This window comes from Myotis daubentonii, chromosome 15, assembly GCF_963259705.1.
Source record: "Myotis daubentonii chromosome 15, mMyoDau2.1, whole genome shotgun sequence".
Taxonomy (NCBI): domain Eukaryota; kingdom Metazoa; phylum Chordata; class Mammalia; order Chiroptera; family Vespertilionidae; genus Myotis; species Myotis daubentonii.
Window position 1 is genome coordinate 241,924 of NC_081854.1, and position 22,766 is coordinate 264,689.

The 22,766-nt window shown below is 47.7% G+C and overlaps 2 protein-coding genes and 1 pseudogene across 3 annotated transcripts in view; 1 reads left to right on the forward strand and 2 right to left on the reverse strand.

The window, feature by feature from the left end:
• Positions 1-4,176, reverse strand: part of LOC132217204 (uncharacterized) — a 58,322-nt gene extending 54,146 nt beyond the window's left edge. The window contains exons 1-2 of the mRNA XM_059667278.1: positions 3,634-4,176; positions 3,182-3,391 (exon numbers count right to left, since the gene is read on the reverse strand). Coding sequence (XP_059523261.1) covers positions 3,182-3,391; positions 3,634-3,724 — 301 coding nt within the window. The 5' untranslated portion in view covers positions 3,725-4,176. The remainder of the gene's footprint in view (positions 1-3,181; positions 3,392-3,633) is intronic.
• The window catches only part of ZNF544 (zinc finger protein 544), a 276,321-nt gene that overhangs the window by 37,690 nt on the left and 215,865 nt on the right, over positions 1-22,766 (reverse strand). The window lies entirely within an intron of this gene.
• On the forward strand, positions 9,735-21,617 carry LOC132217207 (HAUS augmin-like complex subunit 2; annotated as a pseudogene).

Consider the following 22,766-nt stretch of genomic DNA (forward strand, 5'->3'; position numbering starts at 1 on the left):
AGACATGGGACAATTCCAAACACTTGAATCTAGGTGAAAGTTACTAGGGAGTTCTTTGTACTCTCCATGCAACTCTTTTGTTTAAAAAATTATTATTATTATTATTATTATTATTATTATTATCATCATCATTATTTATAAGTGCCCTTGACAGGAATCGAACGTGGGACACTTTGGTCCACACGCTGACACTCTATCCAGTGAGCCAAACCAGCTAGGGCAAAAAAGTTATTTCAACATAATAAGAAAAACTAAACATCTATTTCTACCCTTCAAAAACCTATGCCTTAACCAGACTTCCCCGTGTCACTGCACAATGCCAAAAGTTCTTCATTATTGTATTTTAAGAATGAGATACAGAAAGAACTTATGTGGTAAATACACATGCAACAAATGCTCGTCACAGGAAGTTCCTGGAAGCCTTTGCCTGTGGGGATTGCCGGCAGGTTCCTCACTTGCCCCCTTGGTCAGTCACTCGCCCAGCCCACTGTGTCCACCTCTGAATGGGGAGAAGCACCATGCCAGCCCCACGACTGCTCTCTCAGGCCAAGTACCATCACCTCTTCCCCAGATGCTACCTCGGCCACGGCTTCCAGCTGCCTACCACCGTTCTTTCTTCACAAGCCCCCAGAGTGAGCTGTGAAAAGCCACATACACCTCATTGAAACTCAAACCACCTGCACAGCAGGCCCTGTGCACCTGCTGAACTTCAGCTGCATGTCAATACGTGACGGTTACCTGCCGCCTGCCCCCAATTGGGTGACATGTTGTTCCCCGAATATGGGGTGCTGCTACAGTGTTTTGGACAGGTTCAAGCCTTGGACTGAGGAGAGGGCATGGTCCTCTCATTGCCACGTGCAAGTCCTAGCTTGGAGGGCAGAGCCTTCCCAGCACAATTAGCCAACAGCTATAGCTGTAAGCTTGAACCTGTGGTCCAAACACGTGGCCCCACGTGCCTGAGTGATCTATCAGGTGCACGTAGTTGAGTAGGGTTGAAACCAATGAGAATGTTGTAAACATCTTGATCACGCCCCTACTTTGCCTCATGGCATCTGCTATAAAATAAAGACACGGCTTGTGGGCGCTGTCTCTCTCCATCAGAGAGGGCAGCGTCCTCCGAGACCCAGCTTTTGTTCTCGTGTCTGTCTTTTCTAAGCCTTTCATCACCCCCACTCAGGTTCACCCTTGGCCATGCTGGCGCGGCACACCCGAATATGCCAAGCTCCAATCTGTCACCCTAAACTCTGTCTCCATGCCTGGAAGCTCTCTTCACCATCACTCTTAAAAGTCTGCAGAATCCCACCTACCCACCCCACCCCCGGAATCAGCTTAAATCTCACCCCACAGTGTCCACGACCACCTCCTGTGGTCCATCCCCACGCTCCCTTTACGCCAGGCCCTTTCCCTCCGGACGCACCACTATTTATGTGAGCACGGTCCCATCTGTGCAACTTGTCTGCAGAAGCTATAAACTACCAGACCACAAAGTCCAAGACGGCACCACCAGAGTGATCAGTGCCTTGCACAGGACACAGGAGGGCTTCCACGGTGCCGGGAGGTGAAGGGACTCTGACATCAGAGGAGCCAGGCACCGTCCCTCAGGGACACACACAGACAGGACCTGATGGCAGAGGAGCCAGGCGCTGTCCCCTGATGCCTGGCCAGGGCGAGTGCCCTGCTGAGCCTCCTACACATGGTTTCTGCGCTGGCACAAGCCCTGATCTCATCCTCCCTGGCAGCTAGGAAACAAAAATACTTGTACAACCTACCTATGTATGGTATAGAGCCTAGAACAGGAATAAAAATAAATAAAATCTAAAACTTATTTTTTTTACTCCTCACCAGACAATATTTTTCCCATTGATTTTTTAGAGAGAGTGTAAGGGAGGGGGACAGAGAGAGAAACATCGGTGGGGGATCAAACTTGCAGCCCAGACAGGTGCCCTGGACTTGGAATCGAACCTGCAGCCCTTGGGGGCATGGCCAACACTCTAGCCACTGAGCGCACCAGCCAGGGCTTAAAGAATTTTACACAGCAATTTGTTGCTACCACTTTCGGCTTACATCTTGGTTGATTCTCAAGTTCCATTTCTATAAATCCTACCTACAAGAAAAACCAACTTCAATGTGCCAAAAAATAAAATGTATACAAGGAATTTTTTTTCCAACAACTTGAATGTCCATCAAGCAAAAAATTAAATATGAACTATACTGCATCTTTTAAAACGAACCAGACCTGTGTTAAGAACAACCCAAAATATAAACATATACAAATGTCCCTCGACTTAGGGATGAGTTATGTCCCAATAAACCCATCCTAAGTTGAAAACATCCTAACTTGAAAATGCAGTTAACCCAGCCTACCTTAGACACACTCAGAACACTTCCATGAGCCCACAGCTAATGGGGCAAAGTCATCTACCACGGGTGGGGAACGTCTGGCCCTGTCAAGGCACTAGGGGTGAGTTCATCAAATGTTTGACCAAATACAGCAGGCTAGTTTTTAAGTGGATAATTTTGATTTTATAAATATCTAAATGGTCCCTGGCAGAAAAAAGGTTCCCCACTCCTGATCTAACACAAAGGCTGCTTGATAATAGTGCTGAACATCTTAAATTGTTAAACACTATACTGAAAGCACCACCATAAAGGTAAAAACTTATTTCAAACTATAGTTGAGTAGGGGACAGAATTCATATACATATACGTAAACATAAAAAGAAAAGGCTGGTGTTTTTCAGTGATTGGAGCAGCGGTCGCCAACTGGTGGTCTGTGGATTAGAGTGTCTTGCGGGTTCGATTCCTGGTCAAGGGCACGCACCTGGGTTGCAGTTCACTACCCACCCCTGGATAGGGCATATGTGGGAGGCAACCAGTTGATGTCTCCCTCCCCCTCTCTGAAAAGCTATGGACAGAATATCCTCAGGTGAGGATTAATAATTTTTAAAAAGCCTGGCCAGGGACACACCCGTTAGTGGTGGTTACATGAGGGGAGAGCAGTCGACAATGAGTGGAGCCAGCCGACCACCAGCACCAGGTTCACGTTCAACCAAGCAGCACACCCTGACCCTGAGGCCCGAGGAAAAGGCAGCGTGTCTGCAGACACTCACCCCAGCACCCCGCCCAGTTCCCTGTCCAGTCAGCCCATTCCCTGCCAGGACGCCGCGTGCCTGGCGCTCACCTGAAAAGGTGTCTTGAGGAACTCCTCTCTCCACCGACCAGAGCTCTTCCTCCTCCTCTAACCGAGACACCACCTCTGGCTTGGAAAGCTGATATTCTGCCCAAGGGAAGAGAGACAGGACTTGCGGGTCGGCGTTCGGAAGAAAATGCTTTGCTGCTGTGGCACCTGGTCTCCTAGAATGTGACTGTGGTCTAGGGCAGTGATGGTGAACTATGACTCGCGTGTCCGAGGTGACACGCAAACTCATTTTTTTGGTTGATTTTTCTTTGTTAAATGGCATTTAAATATATAAAATAAATATCAAAAATATAAGTCTTTGTTTTACTCTGGTTGCAAATATCAAAAAGTTTCCATATGTGACACGGCACCAGAGTTAAGTGAGGGTTTTTCAAAATGCTGGCACGCCGAGCTCAAAAGGTTCGCCATCGCTGGTCTAGGGCGGTGATGATAACCCGCCCACCGACCGTGTCCGCTGCTGCTTGCTTTCCGGGACTCCCTTGCTGGTAAAGCTGGCAGTGGACCCAGTTCTGGCCAGCAAGTCATCAAGGGAAGTGTGTCAGAGGGGCCATAGGGCTTTTTCTCTTTTGCTAAATACAACAGCTGGGAAACCACCACCAACCGGGGCTGCCCATCCCCTTCGTCCTGCTTTTTGACAGGAAAGTGATGCTTGGAGTCATGTTGCAGTTACCCAGTTACCGACCTAAGAGTGGAAACGTTCACCCTAACCCCGGAGATGGAAGGGGTCAGGGTCTGGGACGCCACCCCTGAGCTGCTGGACGCGGACACCATGCCCTCTGGAATTCAAGGCCTCTGAGGGGTGGGCTAGGTGACGCTTGCTTCCGAAGTCACAGGTGAAGATGCCCTTTACCCAGGGGTACAAAATAAAGCCCTCTCCCTCAAGCTCCGGGCCTCGACTCTTGCACTCTGACCCCTGCAGCCTGAGCCCAAGCAGACACACACAGGTCAGCGGCACCACAATCAGCAGCAAAGCGCACATCTTTCTCGACGCGGAGGCCGGGCTTACCCACGGAGGCCAGGTTCCTGTAGTTCTCCAGCACCACCTGTCTGTACAGGGACTTCTGCTCAGGCTCCAGCAGTTCCCACTCTTCCGGGTCAAAACCCAGGCTCACATCTTCAAAAGCCACCAGTTCCTAAAAGCCACAGGTTCCTGTTCAGCTGGGGCGTGTCACCTTTCCGAGTGACAGGACGATGTGGGGGGCTGAGGACGGGCAGGCACAAGCTACCAGAGGACCGGAGAGGGTGCCCGGGGTCTCATCGGGTGTTCCTGCGTCCGCCTGACCCTGAGCAATCCCAAGCTGGGCTCCACTCAGGCCATGCGGCTGAAGAGGGTTCTTGATGTTCTTAAAGCCCAGTGGTTCTCAACCTTGGCTGCCCATTAGAATCACTTGGGAATCTTTTTAAAATTCTGATTTCTGGGCCTCATCCTCCGGAAATTCTGTTTCTTTGTTATGGGGTGAATCGAAAAATGAGTGTGATCTGCCTGGCGGGCATGGCTCAGTGGTCAGGGTTGCATTCCTGGTGGGGGCACGCTCTGGGGTTTTCGGGCTCGATCCCCAGTGTGGGGTGTCAGGAAGCAGCCGATCCATGATTCTCACTCATCACTGATGCTTCCATCTCTTTCCCTCTCCCTCCCTCTCTCAAATCAATACAAATATTTTTAAGAAAATAAAAATTAAATATGAAAAATATAAATAAATAGGAGTGTGGTTGGCCTGGCCGGTGTGGCTCAGTGGTTGTGCATTATCCCAGGAACCAAGTGGTCAGGGTTTGATTCCTAGGGGTTGCGGCCCGATCCCCAGCAGGGGGCATGCAAGAGGCAGCCCACCCCTGGTTCTCTCTTATCACTTATGTTTCTATCTCTTTCCCTCTTCCTCCCTCTCTGAAATGAAGAAAAATATACTTAAAAATATGTATATTAAAACATATATATGCCCTGGCATCAGTGGTCAACAAACTCTTTAGTAAACAGAGCCCAATATCAACAGTACGACGATTGAAATTTCTTTTGAGAGCCAAATTTTTTAAACTTAAACTATATAGGTAGGTACATTGTTATTAACTTAACTAGGGTACTCCTAAGGCTTAGGAAGAGCCACACTCAAGGGGCCAAAGAGCCGCATGTGGCTCGTGAGCCGCAGTTTGCCGACCACGGCCCTAGCTGGTTTGGCTCAATGGATAGAGTGTCGGCCTGTGGACTGAGGGGTCCCAGGTTCGATTCTGGCTCGATTCCCAGTGGGGGGTGTGCAGGAGGCAGCCCATCAATGATTCTCTCTCGTCATTGATGTTTCTATCTCTCTCTCCCTCTCCCTTCCTCTAAAAAAATCAATAAAATATATTAAATAAAACCACAAAAAAACATACACACACACACACTAGAGGCCTGATGCACGAAATTCATGCGAGGGGCTTGGCCCCTGGCAGCCCAGCTTTGCCCGGAAGGTCGTCCGGAAGGTCGTCCGGCTGTCCAGTCTAATTAGCATATTATGCTTTTATAATTATAGATTATTATTATAGATGTATTGAGAATCCCGGTTAGGGACCTCAACAGTAACACTCCCTTGGGAAGCTAAGCACCTGCGGCCCCTCCCTCCACCCGGCTCTCCCGCCCGGGGCTCGAGGCCCCAGGGGCACCCCACCCCCATCCGCTCCTCCCACCCCCCCCATCCAGGCCCGGGTACCCTAAAACCCAAGGAGGCCTCTACTCACATGCAACCAGGCCATCGGAAGCCCGGAGGCCATGCCTTCCTCTCCGACGCGGCTGGCGGGAAAGGGCGGAGTCCTAAGAGGATGGAATTGGGAAGGGGGAGCAGCGTGAGGGCAACGCCCAGGAGCCCCGCCTCGGTCCCCAAACGGCCGGGTCAGCGAAAACGCCCCGAGGGGTGGCCTCCACCTGCCCCCAGGCGCGTGGACGCCGCTTCCCGCCGCTTCCCGCCGGACAGGGATCCCCTCCCACGTTCCGCATCTGGCGGGAGCCGCCTCCGGGCCTCACCGCCCACGCCGGGTGGGGGAGGGGGGAGGTGAAGAGAGGGCGTTGGCCAGCCCACGCGCGCGGGGAGTTGCCTTCTTGCTCCGACCCACAACACCCACCACAGCGCCCCTCCCAGCCCCGCGGCGGAGGCCCCGGGCTGGGCCGGCACCGCCGAGTCCCCGACGGGCGGAAGTTTCCCTCCGGACTCACCCGCGCGTAGTGCACAATGGCGCCCGGCGCCCCGCGGCCAAGTGCGTCAGTGCTCGGGCCAGGACTACAACTCCCAGACACCCCCGCGGCGCGCCGCGCCGGCCGCTCCCAGGCGGCGGCCATCTTATCTGGGCAACTCGGGGCGGCCGACGAAGCCAAGGCGGCCAGGAAGAGGGCTTTCACCCGTGTGACCCCGGCGGTCCCGCCGGGCAAGGGGACACCTGCGGGGGAAGGGGTCGGTGCACGCCAGGCCGCAAAGTCCCAACCACCCCTGCGTGGGCGGCGACGCAGGCCGGGAGACAAGTGATGCCCGACCAGGAGGGCGCCCACGCGTGGGGGTGAACCGGAAGTTGGAGCGGGGAGAAGACTGTGCCGGAAGTGCTGACTGGGTTAGAACTAGTTGGTAGGAGACGAGGCTGGTTATTAGTCCTTTGGGGAGAAAGCAGGGCGCTTAGGGTCGGACGTGTAGGAGCCGTGGCTAATTCTCGATGTGGAGGAGGGCAGGGCGGGAACAGGAAGGGGAGCCTGTGGGGGGCGGGGCTAATGTCCACCAAGTTCCTAGGATTGGAGGAGGGGCAGGCCGGAAGCTTGGGGCGGGGCTAACGTCCTCTGGTTGAGGGAGCGACAGGACTGAGGTACGTACGCGGGGGCGGGGCTAAGTGTGCGTCCACGGCAAGACGGAAGGGGCGGTGCTTGCGGTGCTGGGGGCGTGGCTAAAACCAGCCCAAGGTCTGGTGGGGACTTTCCCCGGAAGCTTAGGGAGGGCGGTGAGAAGGTTTGGGTTAAGTGTGACACGGACACCGCGGTTCAGCGGTTCTCAACCTGTGGGTCGCGTGCAGGAGGCAGCTGATGGATGTTTCTCTCTCATCATGTTTCTAACTATCCCTCTCCCTCCCTCTCTGTAAAACATCAATAATATTTTTAAAAACATTCAAATAATTAAATTATTTTAAAAGTATATATATATATATATATATATATATATATATATATTTATTGATTGATTTCAGAGAGGAAGGGAGAGGGAGAGAGAGGTAAGCACCAATGATGAGCGAGAATCACTGATGGGCTGCCTCCTTCACACCCTCGACTGGGGCTGGAACCTGCAACCCAGGTCTGCTGCGTCCTGACCTCCTGGTTCACAGGTCGATACTCAACCACTGAGACACACTGGCTGGGCTGAAAAATAGATTATATTCCATAAAAAAATTATAACAGGGGAAGAGAGACTGCATTATTGAACCTGGCTTAATTCAGAATACAACCAGAACAAGTGGGGGGGCGGGTTATTGACAAGGAGAAAGATTGGGATGGGATGGGGTTGAGGAGGAGGTTGTTAGTGGATAGCAAGTGACAAAGAGGAGATATCAAGTCGTTTTGGGGGAGGTTGAGGGGGTTATGGTTGAACCCACCTGAAAGGATTCCTGCTAGGGGCAAGCCAGGGAGACCGGATGTCCCCTGGGGGACTATAATGAGGATGAGGAGTTTTATTAGATATCAAGGTTAGGGAATTCTTGACAAACTGAATTACCATGATTCTTGCTACGATGATTCCAGAGATGAGCCTTGGTGGAGAAAGGCTGCAGAGGGACCTGCCTACAGTTTGCTTAAGCAAAGAATCCTTGTCCCAGGAGCCAAGGTGCCCATGTCTTGGAAATGGAGCAAGTCTGTCACTGCCGGGACATGACATACCTTCTTCCTCAGGCCCAACAGCCTTCTTCCTTGAGAGCCCGGAAAAAGTATTCTCTTGCCTTCCTCAGACTCCAGCATCCAGTCTTCTCTCCTCTTCCTCAGGCCCCAGGATACAGGCTCTGATGTTCTCTCTCTCTCCATGCTTTGGGCTCTCCCATGCTCCTCAGACCCAGGACCTGGTCTCCTTGCAGATCTCAGCAGCCCCATGCCTCCCTTGGGTCCTCTTGTTTACTGCCTGCTGGAATGTGTTTCAGAAATTATTAAGTCTTACGGCCGCCGTGGAGAGCACCCGCCTGCAGGCTGTGCATTGTCCATAGTATTGCAGTTACCCAGTAAGTCTGTCGATTTTTTTGCAGGTAAATATTTACTCGGAGACCATCCGGATGTCTCTGATCCTAACAGCATTTCTTTGGATTCTTTTGGCCATTATAGATAAAACACCATCCCCAGTCCATGATAACGTAGTTTCTTCAGTTTCCATAGTTGGACTTAAAAGCCACTTGAATACAACTTTTAATGATTAATTTTGTCCTTTTTTCCTCTTTAGCGAATTAAGCATGCTATTTAATTGACCATCATTTGATTATGTAAAAAAAAAAAAGAGCATTTCTGAACAAATATTAACTATTATGCATGTAAGATGTCAAAAATGTTTTGCAGACAGGGGCCCGATCCCTCGTTGAAAACCTTAAGGGCCAGTAGTATTTTGGAATTCACAAGTGTTTGGATTTCAGCAGGATAGTAAGGTACATACATTACTTAATATGTACATACCAATAGGTCTGGGCCCCCTCTGGCCGTTAAACACTTGAATATGTGAAGGGTCACCCTAGGTTCGAGAAAGACAAAGTTAGTTTGTTAGTTCAGGTAAATTTTGCTGATACATAATATATAAGAAGAAACTTTTCATTAGATATGTATTTGGAATTTAGAATTGCAGCAAGGCATTGTGGATCACATATGAAAATCGATGGATTATCAATAATAGTTGTTTCACTCAATTGCAAAGTTTAAGTTGTACTTTTTCTTTTTTAATATGCTCCATGTAGTCAGACTCGCATGTTTATTAAGATACTGAATTGTCAAAATATATTAACATTCTTCATATGCTTTCTTTAACCAATAGTCCACTGTCTGCTTAATTTAAATAACATATGACCAAGAATAACAGATACAAAACTATATGCTGTCCAAATCACTATGGTCGTGGGTGGCATTCAGTTGAGTCATAAGCCAGTCATGTGACTGGATCATGAACTTGTGATTTGATCACCATTGTCTCTTGTTTCATTGCACAGAGCATCTCAAATGTTTTCACATGCAGAGGAATACATGTTAAATTCATTTGAAAGAAGAAGAAAGGTACACCTTTCTGTCTTTAAAACATGAACCTCTAGGACCCTTCTTGGAACTCCTTGGAGCTTGAGAACTTCAGGTTGAAGAAGCAGGAATTAATTATTTGGCATTTTACCTGTACCATAACTATTTCCCAGAAAATACGCTCTGGAGTCTATTTATTACGGCTACACATTCCCTCTTCACCTGTTCTCCATACCATCAAAGATAAGATCAACTTTAAGATCATCCAGATCTGACATAGCACCTGGGGGAAGGGGAAGACTCTGAGCTCAGAGCAGAGGCAGACCACACAGGCTTCCAGAAATGGCACGTCTCCAAGAGGAATGTGGGACGTCCACAGAATGCCGGACAAACCAGTCAGCCCGGTTTGGAGTAAGCCAGTGCTTGCCTTTGCATCCTGTGTCCCACAGTGTGTGTGTGTGGTTGTAGATGACTGAAAACCCAACTGATTTAAAGAACAGACAGTGTTCCCGCAGCGGAACGGAAAGTCTTTAAGTCGGTGGCTCCTGCTACTGGCTAAGCTGCCCACCAGTGTCACCGAGGACCAGACCCTCCTTTCCCTCTTGTGATCCTCAGTGTGGGAATGTTTCATACTTCAGCCACTACGGTGTAGACAGAGGACAAGCCGGCCACACGCTCACTGCCGGTCCTGGATTCGAGCCATTTCAACATTTCTCTCAGCCTTAGGGAGTCAACCGTTTCCTCTCTGATGAAACTCTACACCCATCATTCTTCTTTTTTAAAAAAATATTTTATTGATTTTTCACAGAGAGGAAGGGAGAGGGATACGGAGTTAGAAACATCAATGAGAGAGAAACATCGACCAGCTGCCTCCCGCACACCCCCCACTGGGGATGTATCCGCAACCAAGGTACATGCCCTTGACCAGAATCGAATCTGGGACCCTTCAGTCCGCAGGCTGACACTCTATCCACTGAGCCAAACCGATCAGGGCCCATCTTTCTTCTTTTTTTTTTCTTCTCGGTTTTGTTTGTTTGTTTCTTTTCCATCTTTCTTCTTAAGTCTCTCTTGTTTATTCACACCTCTACTCAATATGCACGAATAGATATACAAAATGAAAGAAGGATCTGCCCTCAGCCATCTGAATGTAAACATTTCTGGATTTCCTGTTACCACAAGTCAGATATAAAACAGACCTAAATGCTTGCTGTAACTATCTGGAAGATAAATAACATGGACACACTTAAACCCCACTGGAACATTTTAAAATTCAATGAGATTCCAGTAAACCAGGCAGAATAGCAAAGATACAGAAATCAACACATACACACAAAATCTCTATAAACTTCACAGGTATGTTGAAAAGGAGATTGCTCTCACAGTAGACTCGTAAAAACATAGAATGCCTGGGATTGTGGGAAATGCCGGGGGCCTACAGGAAAACAAGTCTCTGGAAAGAATGACAAGTGAGCCTGCATGAACGAAAATGCTCACCACGTGCCAGAATGGGGAGGCCAGTTGTGAACCCCAAATTATCATTACGCTCAATGCGAGAGCAAACGGGATTCCATCCGCCCTTTTGGGAGCCGGGCCCTTGGACTTGGCTCTTTACTTGCTTCCTCGAATGTGAGGGAAGGAGATGGTGGCCGTTGTTCACAAGAGCAGACACGTTGGATTCAAACTCATCTCGAGGAGAAACGTCCCCGGCAACTACTGGTTCGAAAAACGTTCCTTGTCATTTTGCTAATAAACAAAGCCATCGATAGCACACAGTTATAACCACAGGATGGTTTTTTGGAGGTGGCTGGGGGGGTTCATCTTGTACGCCAGCAAGATGGCACCACTGTTTTGAATTGAGGTGTGTGGTTTGTATTAAGCACCTTTTTATGTTTTCTCACCCAGAGGGGACTCTTACGTCACCAGTGACTGAGGAATAGTGTTTGAGAGGTGAAGCGACCACTTCCTCTTGGTCCCACTGTGTTTTTTTTGTTTGTTTGTTTTATTGATTTCAGAGTAAGGGAGAGAGAGAGGGAAACATCAATGATGAGAGAGAGTCATGGATCGGCCACCTCCAGCATGCCGATTGAGCCCACAACCCAGGCATGTGCCCCCAACCGGAATCGAACCTGGGACCCTTCAGTCCGCAGGCCAACAACACTATCCACTGAGCCGACCCAGCCAGGGCCCACTGTGTGTTTTTACATCATACCCTTGGGACTCTGGAGTGTCTCCTCGCCTTCTCGGCAGCAGCATGGCTGAGGAGATGGCCCTTCCTGCCGACTACGGGGACCTCTCCTCTGGGATGTCCTCCTCCCTAGAGGAGTGACTCTGGGTCAGGTGAGCACGGCTCGGAAGCTGGTTGGGAGCAAGAAGGGGTTGTTGTGTACGATGTGTTTTGGCCACAAGTAACAGAATCGGCCACCATCTGTTATCTGACATCGCGTGACGCCCAGAGACATGGCTTCCAGGGGTGGTTCCGGACCTTGACTGTCACCCTTCGCCAGGCACCCTCCGTCCTTTGGCTCAGTCCTCCTCACTGTTGCCTGGGTTATTCCTAAGGCTTGTATCCTCGTGGTCTCGAGTTGGTTGTCACAGTTCCAACCATCGCACTGGGCAGTGGCCCTTTAAATACAGTTCCTCATGTTGTGACCCAACCATAAAATGATTTTCGTTGCTACCTCATAACTGTAATGTTGCTACTGTTATGAATCCTAATGTAAATATCTGCTATGCAGGATGGTCTTAGGCAACCCCTGTGAAAGGGTCGTTCGACCGCCAAGGGGGTCGCGACCCACAGGTTGAGAACCGCTGGCCTGGAGCCATGCCATATTTGCCTTAAGTTACTGGCATAAGGGAGTGTATTTGTTTCCTTTGCCATTGTACCAAACGACCACAAACTGTATGGCTTTAACAGAGCACAGATTTATCACCTCACACCTCTGGAGGTTAGACATCCAAAATGGGTCTTGCCAGCCCTGGCCGGTGTGGTTCAGTGGATAGAGCATCATCCTGCGGACTGAAGGGTCCCGGGTTTGATTCTGATCAAGGGCACATGCTGGGTTGCAGGCTTAATCCCCAGTAGGGAGCATGCAGAAGACAGCTGATCAGTGACACTCTCTCATCATTGATGTTTCTATCTCTCTTTCCCTATCCCTTCCTCTCTGAAATCAATAATAATAATATAAAAAGATTGGCAGGGCTAAGTTCCTTCTAGAGCAGTGGTTCTCAACCTTCCTAATGCTGTGACCCTTTAATACAGTTCCTCATGTTGTGGTGACCCCCAACCATAAAATTATTTTCGTTGCTACTTCATAACTGTCATGTTGCTACTGTTATGAATTGTAATGTAAATATCTGATATGCAGGATGTATTTAGGCGACCCCTGTGAAAGGGTTGTTCGACCCCCAAAGGGGTCGCAACCACAGGTTGAGAACCGCTGTTCTAGAGTCTCTAGGGAAAATTCGTTTCCTTGCCTTTTCCGGATTCTAGAGACCACCTGCGTTGCATTCCTTCGCCTCTTTCTCCATCACCAAAGGCAGCAGTGTAGTATCTTCAAGTGGCTCTCTCACTCTGAATCTGTCATCACATGGCCGCCTTTTAAAAATTAGTATTTATTTAAGTCCTCACCCAAGGATATGTTTAGTGGTTTGAGGGAAAGGGGAGAGAGAGAAACATCAGTGTGAGAGAAAAATCAATTGACTGCTTCCCGTATGCACCCCAAACTGGGATTGAACCCACAATCTAGGTATGTGCCTCCACCAGGATTGAACCCAAAACATTTTTGGTGTATGGGACAGCACTCCAGCCAACTGAGCCACCTCATCAAGGCATCACATTGTCTTCTTTAACTCTGACTCTCCTGCCTTTAAATATATATATATATATATATACATATATATATAATATATTATATATATAAATAATATTATGTATATTATTTCAGAAAGGAAGGGAGAGGGAGAAGGAAATATCAAAGATGAGAGAATAATTGATTGGCTACCTCCTGCACTCCCCCCACTGGCGATGGAGCCCACAATCCAGGCATGTGCCCTTGAACTCGGGACCCTACAGTCCACAGGCCGATGCTCTGTCCACTGAGCCAAACCGGCTAGGGTTCTCCTGCCTCTTTTAAACAAGAGCCATTGTGCTCTGGCTGGGCAGCTCAGTTGGTTAGAGCATCATGCACATACACCAAGGTTGTGGGTTCGATCCCCAGTCAGGGCACATGCAAGAATCAATCAATGAATAAAGACATAAGTACAACAACAAGCCCTAGACAGTTTGGCTCAGAGGATAGAGCATCAGCCTATGGACTAAAGGGTCCTGGGTTCGAGCCCAGTCAAGGGCATATGCCCGGGTTGTGGGCTCCATCTTCAGTGGGGGGCATGCAGGAGGCAGCTGATCAATGATTCTCATAATTGATGTTTCTATCTCTCCCTCTCCCTTCCTCCCTGAAATCAATAAAAATATATTTTAAAAAAATAGAACAACAAATTGATGTTTCTCTTTCTCTGAAAAAAATCAGTAAAAACAAAACGAGGGCAATTGTGATGACATTGGGCTCAGAAGTAATCCAGGATAATTTCCCTATCTCAAAATCCTTAATTACATCTATACAGTCTTTTTTATCCTGTAAGAACTTCCAATTCTCCCTTTCCCCAGAACACTTCCGATACCCATTGGGGCATCTGTGGGTCAGGTTGCCTCCCAAACCCAGCTTTTTAGGGGATTTTGGTCAAAGATTGTGAGGTTTGCATCATCCTTGGAGTATGAATACTTCCCCAGGTTGTGGTGTGTCATTGCAGTCCTGACTGGACACTGACGATGCCCCTGGAAGAGTGAAAATGCACACCATTCTCTGTGATGCTTGTTTTGAAAATATATTTTATTGATTTTTTTCACAGAGAGGAAGGGAGAGGGATAGAGAGCTAAAAACATCGATGAGAGAGAAACACCGACCAGCTGCCTCCTGCACACTCCCTACTGGGGATGTGCCTGCAACCAAGGTGCATGCCCTTGACTGGAATCAAACCTGGGACCTTTCATTCCTTAGGCCAATCCTCTATCCACTGAGCCAAACCGGTCAGGGCATGTGAGGCTTGTTTTAAAGTTAATAGCAGACCACCACCTGTGAAACGTTGGTGAGTTGCTGTAAAGCTCCGTGATTTGTTTGAAGGGACAGCTTTTGGATTATGCAGGAAAAACATGGGTGGTTTGTTTTCCAGCTTGCTTCTCTGAATATCCTATATAATGAAGAGCTAATATGCAAGTGGTTGTCATGCTGGAGCCAGGGGACCTGAGGCCAGGCTGAGGGACCTGAGGTCGTGCCCCCCCCCCCCATGGGGCTTGACGGGGTGGGGCCAGCTGGCTCTGGGTCTCGAACAATATCAAGGTGTGCGCAGGTGGGCAGGGACTTGACTCTGGGTCCCGTAGCACGCCCCAGACTCTGACAGAAGGGAGATTTTCATATACGTTTTACTAATTTTCATCTCTGATACTTCTATTATAGAGAAAGGGCAAATAGCAATAGTAAAATATTTCCTCTAATTAATTTTCTTTTAATGTGCATGAATTTTGTGCACCAGGCCACTAGTTCTATAAAGAGTGATCCCTGTGATACTAAAAGATGAATGATCTCTGCATGACACTTTAAATTGGGTGGTTCTCTGATTCATATATGATGTAAGAAGATAGATGCTGTCCTGGCCAGGTGGCTCTGTTGGTTACAGCGTTGTCCAAATACACCAAGGTTCCAGGTTCAATCCCCGGTCAGGGCATATATGAAACAACCAATGGATGCATAGATAAGTGGAACAACAAATTGATGTTTCTCTCTCTTAAAAAAAAAAAAAATCAGCCAAAACCAGTTTGGCTCAGTGGATGGAGCGTCGGCCTGCGGACTGAAAGGTCCCAGGTTCGATTCCGGTCAAAGGCATGTACCTGGGTTGCGGGCACATCCCCAGTGGGAGATGTGCAGGAGGCAGCTGATCGATGTTTCTCTCTCATCGATGTTTCTGACTCTCTATCTCTCCCTTTCTCTCTGTAATAAATCAATAAAATATATTTTTAAAAAATCAATAAAGGGGTCTCTTTCCGCCTTCCCACGTGGGAGTCTATACTTGTTCTTCAATAAATTTCCACCTTTGCTATAAAAAAGTCAATAAATAAAATGTAGATGCTGTTGTCTTTAACATTTACATTTTGTTATCTAGGGCAGTCATTTCCATGAGACATTATCATTCAGGCCTACACTCTGAGTCCCATTGAATTGTGTTTCTAGGGCGAATCAAGGGCATATGCAGAGCATAACTGTTCATACCTGCTCATCCGTGACTGCAGGGAGCCACAGCCACAGCTTTGTTATATTATATCCAACTATAGGCCCGGTGCACAAATCAGTGCATGGGTGGGGTCCCTTGGCCTGGCTGGCGATTGAGGCCTATTGGGGGACTGGCTGGCTGCGGGGAAGGACCTCAGGAGGTTAACTGGCCAGCCCCCCAATCGGGGCCTATTTGGCGGGGGGCTGGCCAGCAGAGGGGAGGGACCACGGGAGGTTGGTAGGCGGTGGGAAGGGGCCACAGGAGGTTGGCTATGGGAGCACATAGACCACCAGGGGGCAGCTCCTGCATGGAGCATCTGCCCCTGGGTGGTCAGTGCACGTCATAGCGACTGGTCGACCGGTTGTTCTGGTCGTAATGGTCGCTTAAGCTTTTAGATATATATATAGATATAGATGAGTTTCTCTATATGAACTTCCTGGTGTCAAATAAGGTGACAGTCATCCTTCAAAACCTGCCATGTTGACCCTCCGTGTCCTGTTCTGTAGTATGAGTCCTTGTGTTGAAAAAAGCGAGGACACCCCCTGAAGTCCTTCCACGCCGACTCTACGTATAGGGTTCCTCCCAGTATGAGTTCTCTGACGTCGCATGACAAGTGCTGAGCTGCGTTCGATGCCTTTCCCACGATGACCACACCCATGTTTCTCTCCAGGGCCCGTTCTGTGATGTGGAGTAAGGAAGGAGAAAAGGCTGAGACTTCTCTCTGAAGGCTCACATTGTAAGGTTTCTCTCCTTGATAGATCCTTAGGTGTGAAGCAGTCTCTCCCGGAAAATAACTTCCTGAATTCCCTGCAAATATAGTTTCTCGTAAGTGTCAATTCTCTCCGACTGAGAGAGGGGTGATTTCTGCCTGCACGTTGGTAGGGTTTTTCTCCCATGTGAGTTCTGAAACATACCGTAAGGCAAACTTTCTCCAAGGCGACCCCACACTCCACACAGAGGTAAGATTTGTCTCCTGGTCTGGCTGGTGTGGTTCAGTGAGTTGAGCGTTGTCCCATGCACCCGTTCATTTCCCAGTCGGAGCACATGCCAGGGTTGTGGACTTGATCTCCAGTGGGGGCAGCGTGGGAGGCAGCCAATCCACGTTTCTTTCTCTGTGTTTCTATCTTCCTACCCCTTTATCTCTAAAATCAATAAAAGACATTTTTTTTAAGAGATTTGTCTCTTGAGTGATTTTGCTCATAGTTAAAAGGGTTGAGCTCTGTCCAGACATCTCTACGTCCGTTACATTTATACGATCTCTCTCTACTATGACTTCTCTGATGTCATTGTACCGTGGGAGGAGGATTGAGTTCTAGTTAACTTTCCCCCCAAAATCATTATTCTTGCTGCCTCTGTCCTGAATCACTATTTCCTCAAGGGCCCTATATTCCACCATCTCTCCTGGTTCTGCTGCTGCCGCTGCTCTAAGTGGGTCTCCCATTCCCGGTCTTGGCCAAATGTGGGAGGATATAGTTCATCGCTTGGGGATCTGTTTCCGGGACAGCATATGGTTCTAAGAGAAATGTACTGCTTTTTGGTTAACTCTGCTTTTGTTGTTGTTGCTGTTGTTAATCCTCACCGGAGGATGTTTCTTCCATTGAATTTTAGAGAGTGGAATCAAGGGAGGGGTGAGAGAGAAACAAAACAATGCGAGGGAGACACGTTGGTTGCTTCCCACATGTGCCCCCAAGTTTGTCAGGGATCGAGCCTACAACCCAGGTAAGAGCCCTTGACCGGGAATTGAACAAGCAACCCCTCAACCTATGAGCCAGGAGGTCACGGTTTGATTCCCAGTCATGGCACAGGCCTGGGTTACTGGCTTGCTCTCCAGTGGGGGGCATGCAGGAGGCAGCCCACCAATGATTCTCCTATTATTGATGTTTCTATCTCTCCCTCTCTGAAACCAATAAAAAATATGTTTTAAAAATGTAAACCAGCCCTAACCGGTTTGGCTTAGTGGATGGCGCGTCGGCCTGCGAACTCAAGGGTCCCAGGTTCGATTCCGATCAAGGGCATGTACCTTGGTTGCAGTCACATCCCCAGTGGGGGGTGTGCAGGAGGCAGCTGATCAATGTTTCTCTCTCATCGATGTTTCTGACTCTCTATCCCTCTCCCTTCCTCTCTGTAAAAAATCAACAAAATATATTTTAAAAAAAAATGTAAACCAGCCCTAACTGGTTTGGCTCAGTGGATAGAGCATCAGACTGCGGACTGAAGGGTCCCAGGTTCGATTCCGGTCAAGGGCGTGTGCCTTGGTTGTGGGCACATCCCCAGTAGGAGGCGTGCAGGAGGCAGCTGATCGATGTTTCTCTCTCATCGGTGTTTCGAACTCTCTATTCCTCTCCCTTTTTCTCTGTAAAAAATCAATAAAATATATTTTAAAAAATGTAAAACAGATCATGTCATTTTCCTGCTTAAATTCAAGGGATGGTTTCACATTGCTCTTAAGTATTTATGATTTTCTGGTAGAATAGTCACCTCTACTTGCTGATGGCTACATACAAGAAATACCACATCTCTTTGTTTATCCCTTTAATCCCAACATCTGGTATATCTGGTATATTGACCAATACCCAAGGTCACTTGCACCCCTCACCGCTTCACACTTGAGTGCTATGCAGATGACTTCCGTGTCAAGATTATTCGTGCAGGAGGCTGCTGGTCAATGATTCTCTCTCGTCACTGATGTGTCTATCTCTCTCTCCCTCTCCCTTCTTTTCTGAAATAAATAAAAAAGAGTATTCTCTCCCAACTTCCGAATTTGTCCCACACAGCAGGCAGTGAGCTTCTCAGGATGTAAATCAGATGATCTCACTCTCCAAGGTAACCCCACCCATGTTGCTTCCCACTGCATCAGAATGAAGCCTGAACTCACTGCCTGCCACCAGCTTCTTCCTTTAAAAGCAATTTTGCAGCCCTAGCCAGTGCGGCTCAGTTGGTTGAATGCCACCCTTCACACCGGAAGCGCACAGGTTCAATTCCCAGCCCGGGGCACATGCCCAGGATGCAGACTCAATCCTCGGCCTGGGTGCTTGCGGAGACAGCTGTTTGATGTTTGTCTCCCACGGCAATGTTTCTGCCTCCCACCCACCCTCTCCCTTCCTCTTCCTAAATTCAATAAAAACATATATTTTATTGATTTTTTGTAGAGGGAGAGGTATAGAGAGTTAGAAACATCGATGAGAAACATCGATCAGCTGCCTCCTGCACACTCCCCACTGGGGATGTGCCCACAACCAAGGTACATGCCCTTGACCAGAATCGAACCTGGAACCTTTCAGTCCACAGGCCGACGCTCTATCCACTGAGCCAAACGGGTCAGGGCTGTACTGTACTTTAAATCCCAATTTGTGCCTCTTAATCTCTTCATCTTTTCACCCATCCACCCAGCCCCTTTTCATCTTTTTCCTTTTTTTTTTTTTAAAAAAAATGTTTTTATTGATTTCAGAGGGAGAGAGAGAAACATCAATGATGAGAACCATTGACTGGCTGCCTCCTGCGTGCTCCACCCTGGGGTTCGAGCCTGCAACCTGGGGATGTACCCCGACCCGGGAATCGAATCATGACTTCCTGGTTCATTGGTCGACACACATCACTGAGCTAAGCAGGCTGGGCTCATCTTCGGTTTCTTGATTGCACCATATTCTTTCCACCTGAGATCCTTTGCTAGCGCTTCTCTTTCTGCCAGAATGCTCTTTCCCAGCTCATCATATGCTAGCTCCTTCTCACGTTTGAGAGGTCAGGTTTAAGTGGACCTGTTCAAAAAGGCTTTCATGCCTGGCTGGTTTGGCTCAATGGATAGAGCACCGGCCTGCGGACTAAAGGGTCCCAGGTTCGATTGTGGCCAGGGGGACATGCCTGGGTTATGGGCTCGATCCCCAGCGGGGGGCGTACAGGAGGCAGCCAATCAATGATTCTCTCTCATCACTGATTCATCCCTGATGTTTCTCTCTCTTTCCCTTCCTCTCTGACATCAATAAAAACATATTTTTAAAAAACCCAAATGATCCCACTTTTGTGGATTCTTAAAAGTATCATGGGCCCTGGGCGCTGTGCCAGTTTGAAGTTTAGGAATGTAACCCTTTGAGGGCCAACCAATATCCTTGGAACTATGCTGAAATTGCCAAGGCATTTTTGCTGATATTACAGCAGTTTAGGGAAAAAATTATGAATCGCAAGTAAATAAAGGTACATATTCAAAAACTTAAGAAGACCTTTACTACACTCGTTTTCATCTTTGACATATATTGTTTTCTGATTGTATCATAAAATACTAGTAGAAAAAAATTTGAACAAAACATATAATGTTAAAATAGAGGGACACCCTTCTCCAATATCTTCCACAAAATTGTCATCTTCATAGCAAGAATTGACATATTTAACAATATCATCACTAATAAAAGCAGACTTAGAACTGGACGCCATTTCGAAGCTTTAAGGCTACAAAATCTGAGTAAACAACATAAAATCGTAGTACCTGTAAAAAAATTAGGCAGCCGTAGCCGGTTTGGCTCAGTGGACAGAGCGTCGGCCTGCGGACTGAAGGGTCCCAGGTTTGATTCCGGCCAAGGGCATGTACCTGGGTTGCGGGCACATCCCCAGTGGGGGGTGGGCAGGAGGCAGCTGATCGATGTTTCTCTCCCATCGATGTTTCTAACTCTATCTCTCTCCCTACCTCTCTGTAAAAAAATCAATAAAATATATTTTTAAAAATAAAAAAATAAATAAAAAATACTCTAAACTTAGGGTGATCACTTAACAAGTTGTATAACTGTCTAATCATTATGTTGTTCACCTGAAACAAATATTGTATGCCAACTGTTATTGAAACATTTTAAAAATTATTAAAATATTCTGGTAAAAATAATCTAGGGTGGCACTAATTTCAGCCATGAGATAAATAGTCCTCTCCCGCCCCCTATAGGCCATAGTTGGTCCTTCATGTGTAGCTTCAAAGTGTGAATCTGGAGTTTTATGGCTGCTGTGAGTTTACCCTGGGGAGCCCTTTGGCACCTCCGATTCTGGCTGTGTGAACTTCTCCAGGCTACATAAGATCGCAAATATTCAAGCGGAAATCAACCAGAAAAAAAAAACACCGAAATTGAACTTCTAAGATTAGAAAAAGATACCGCAGATGTTTCTTCATCCTTCCTTTTGGGCTCAAAAGCGTCGTGCTTTGCAAAGCACGAATAATCCTTTGGAAGCAGGGCTGAAAGCGAAGTGGTCCCTCAGGCAAAGACAAAGTCAGGAAAACCCGCCCATCCGAGCTGTTTATCACGGGGACCTGGTCCATTCGCTGGAAGCTGGCAGTAACTTTCCCATGAGGGATGAGAAACCCATCTTGACACAATTAGAAATATTGCTCATCTAGATGCAGATACAAAACCAATGAGCAAGGCTTTGGCCAAGAGGGATATTTTGGCGGATGAGACAGAAGAATATGAGGCAGAGAATACATTCAGGTGGCAAGAACAAGAAAAGGAAGTTTCCTTTGAATCCCCAAAATATTCGCTGGAGAAAATGATCTTCACAAACAGGATGCCAGTGTATCGCCTCCTTTTACTTTTCACGTCTAAAGTTCATGTCCAAGAGATGAGTAAAATGAAGTTCGTGTCCAAACCATGAATGGTCAAATCATTCAACTGCTTGTTGTTGCTGATGTGTAGCCACGTGAAGTCCGTTTCTCCTCAATGGTAACGGGGTGTTTATAGGCGTTGTTGCTAGCGGCACTGAAAGAGCCCTCTCTAATCGAAGTACTAAGGTTCCAAGTCCATGAAGACCAAACTAAAACTTCCTTTGTTTTGCATATATTCTCATTCCACTTTTCAATAAAACTCGTGAAGATAAAACAGAAATAGCCCTGGCCGGTTTGGTTCAGTGGACAGAGCGTTGGCCTGCGGATTGAAGGGTCCCAAGTTCCATTCTGGTCAAGGGCACATGCCAGGGTTGCGGGCTCAATCCCCAGTGGGGGGAAAGGGCATGCAGGAGACAGCCAATGGCTGTCAATGATTCTTTCTCATCAATGATTGGCTGTCAATGATTCTTTCTCATCATTGATGTTTCTATTTCGCTCTCCCTCTCCTTTCCTCTCTGAAATCAATCAATAAATTTTTTTTAAAAAATACAATAAAAATAGCCCGGCCAGGTGTAGGTCAGTGGTTAAGCATCCACCTATGAACCAGGTGGTCACGGTTTGACTCTCTGGTTGAGGTTGTGGGCTGGACCCCTAGCCGGGGCGTACAGGAGGCAACCGATCAATGATTCTCATCAGTGATGTTTCTATCTCTCCCTCTCCCTTTCTCTCTGAAATCAATAAAAATAAATAAATAAAAAACAAATGGTGATGGGTCTCAGGCTCTTATCGACCTGTTGCTTGAGTTTAAGTCGCTCCGAGGACATTTCCTTTCACCTGTGGGGTCATATAAAAGCCTTATGGCCCAGAGCCCTATCCAGTTTGGCTCAGTGGTTGGAACGTAGGCCCTCGGATTGAAAGGTGTCAGGTTCGATTCCCGTCAAGGACACATTCATTCCCCAGCCCCTGTGGGGCGTTCGAGGAGACAACCAATGAATGTGTTCCTCTCACATCCATTGTTTCTCTCTCTCTGTCTCCCGCTCCTAAAAATCAATGGAAAAAATATAACCTTGGGTGAAGACCAAATAAAATTAAAGAAAGAAAGAAAGAGCCCTGGCCGGTTTGGCTCGGTGGATAGAGCGTCAGCCTGCACACTGTCCCTCTCCCTTCCTCTCCGTAAGAAATCAATAAAATATATTTAAAAAATACATACATAATCTTCGGTGAAGACCAAAAACAAAAAATAAAAGAAAGAAAGAAAGAAAGAAAGAGCCCTAGCCCATTTGGCCTGGTGGATAGAGCGTCGGCCTGTGGACTGGAAGGTCCCGGGTTCGATTCTGGTCAAGGGCATGTACCTTGGTTGCAGGCACATCCCCAATAGGGGGTGTGCAGGAGTCAGCTGATCGATGTTTCTCTCTCATCGATGTTTCTAACTCTTTCTCTCCCTTCCTCCCTGTGAAAAATCAATAAAATACATTAAA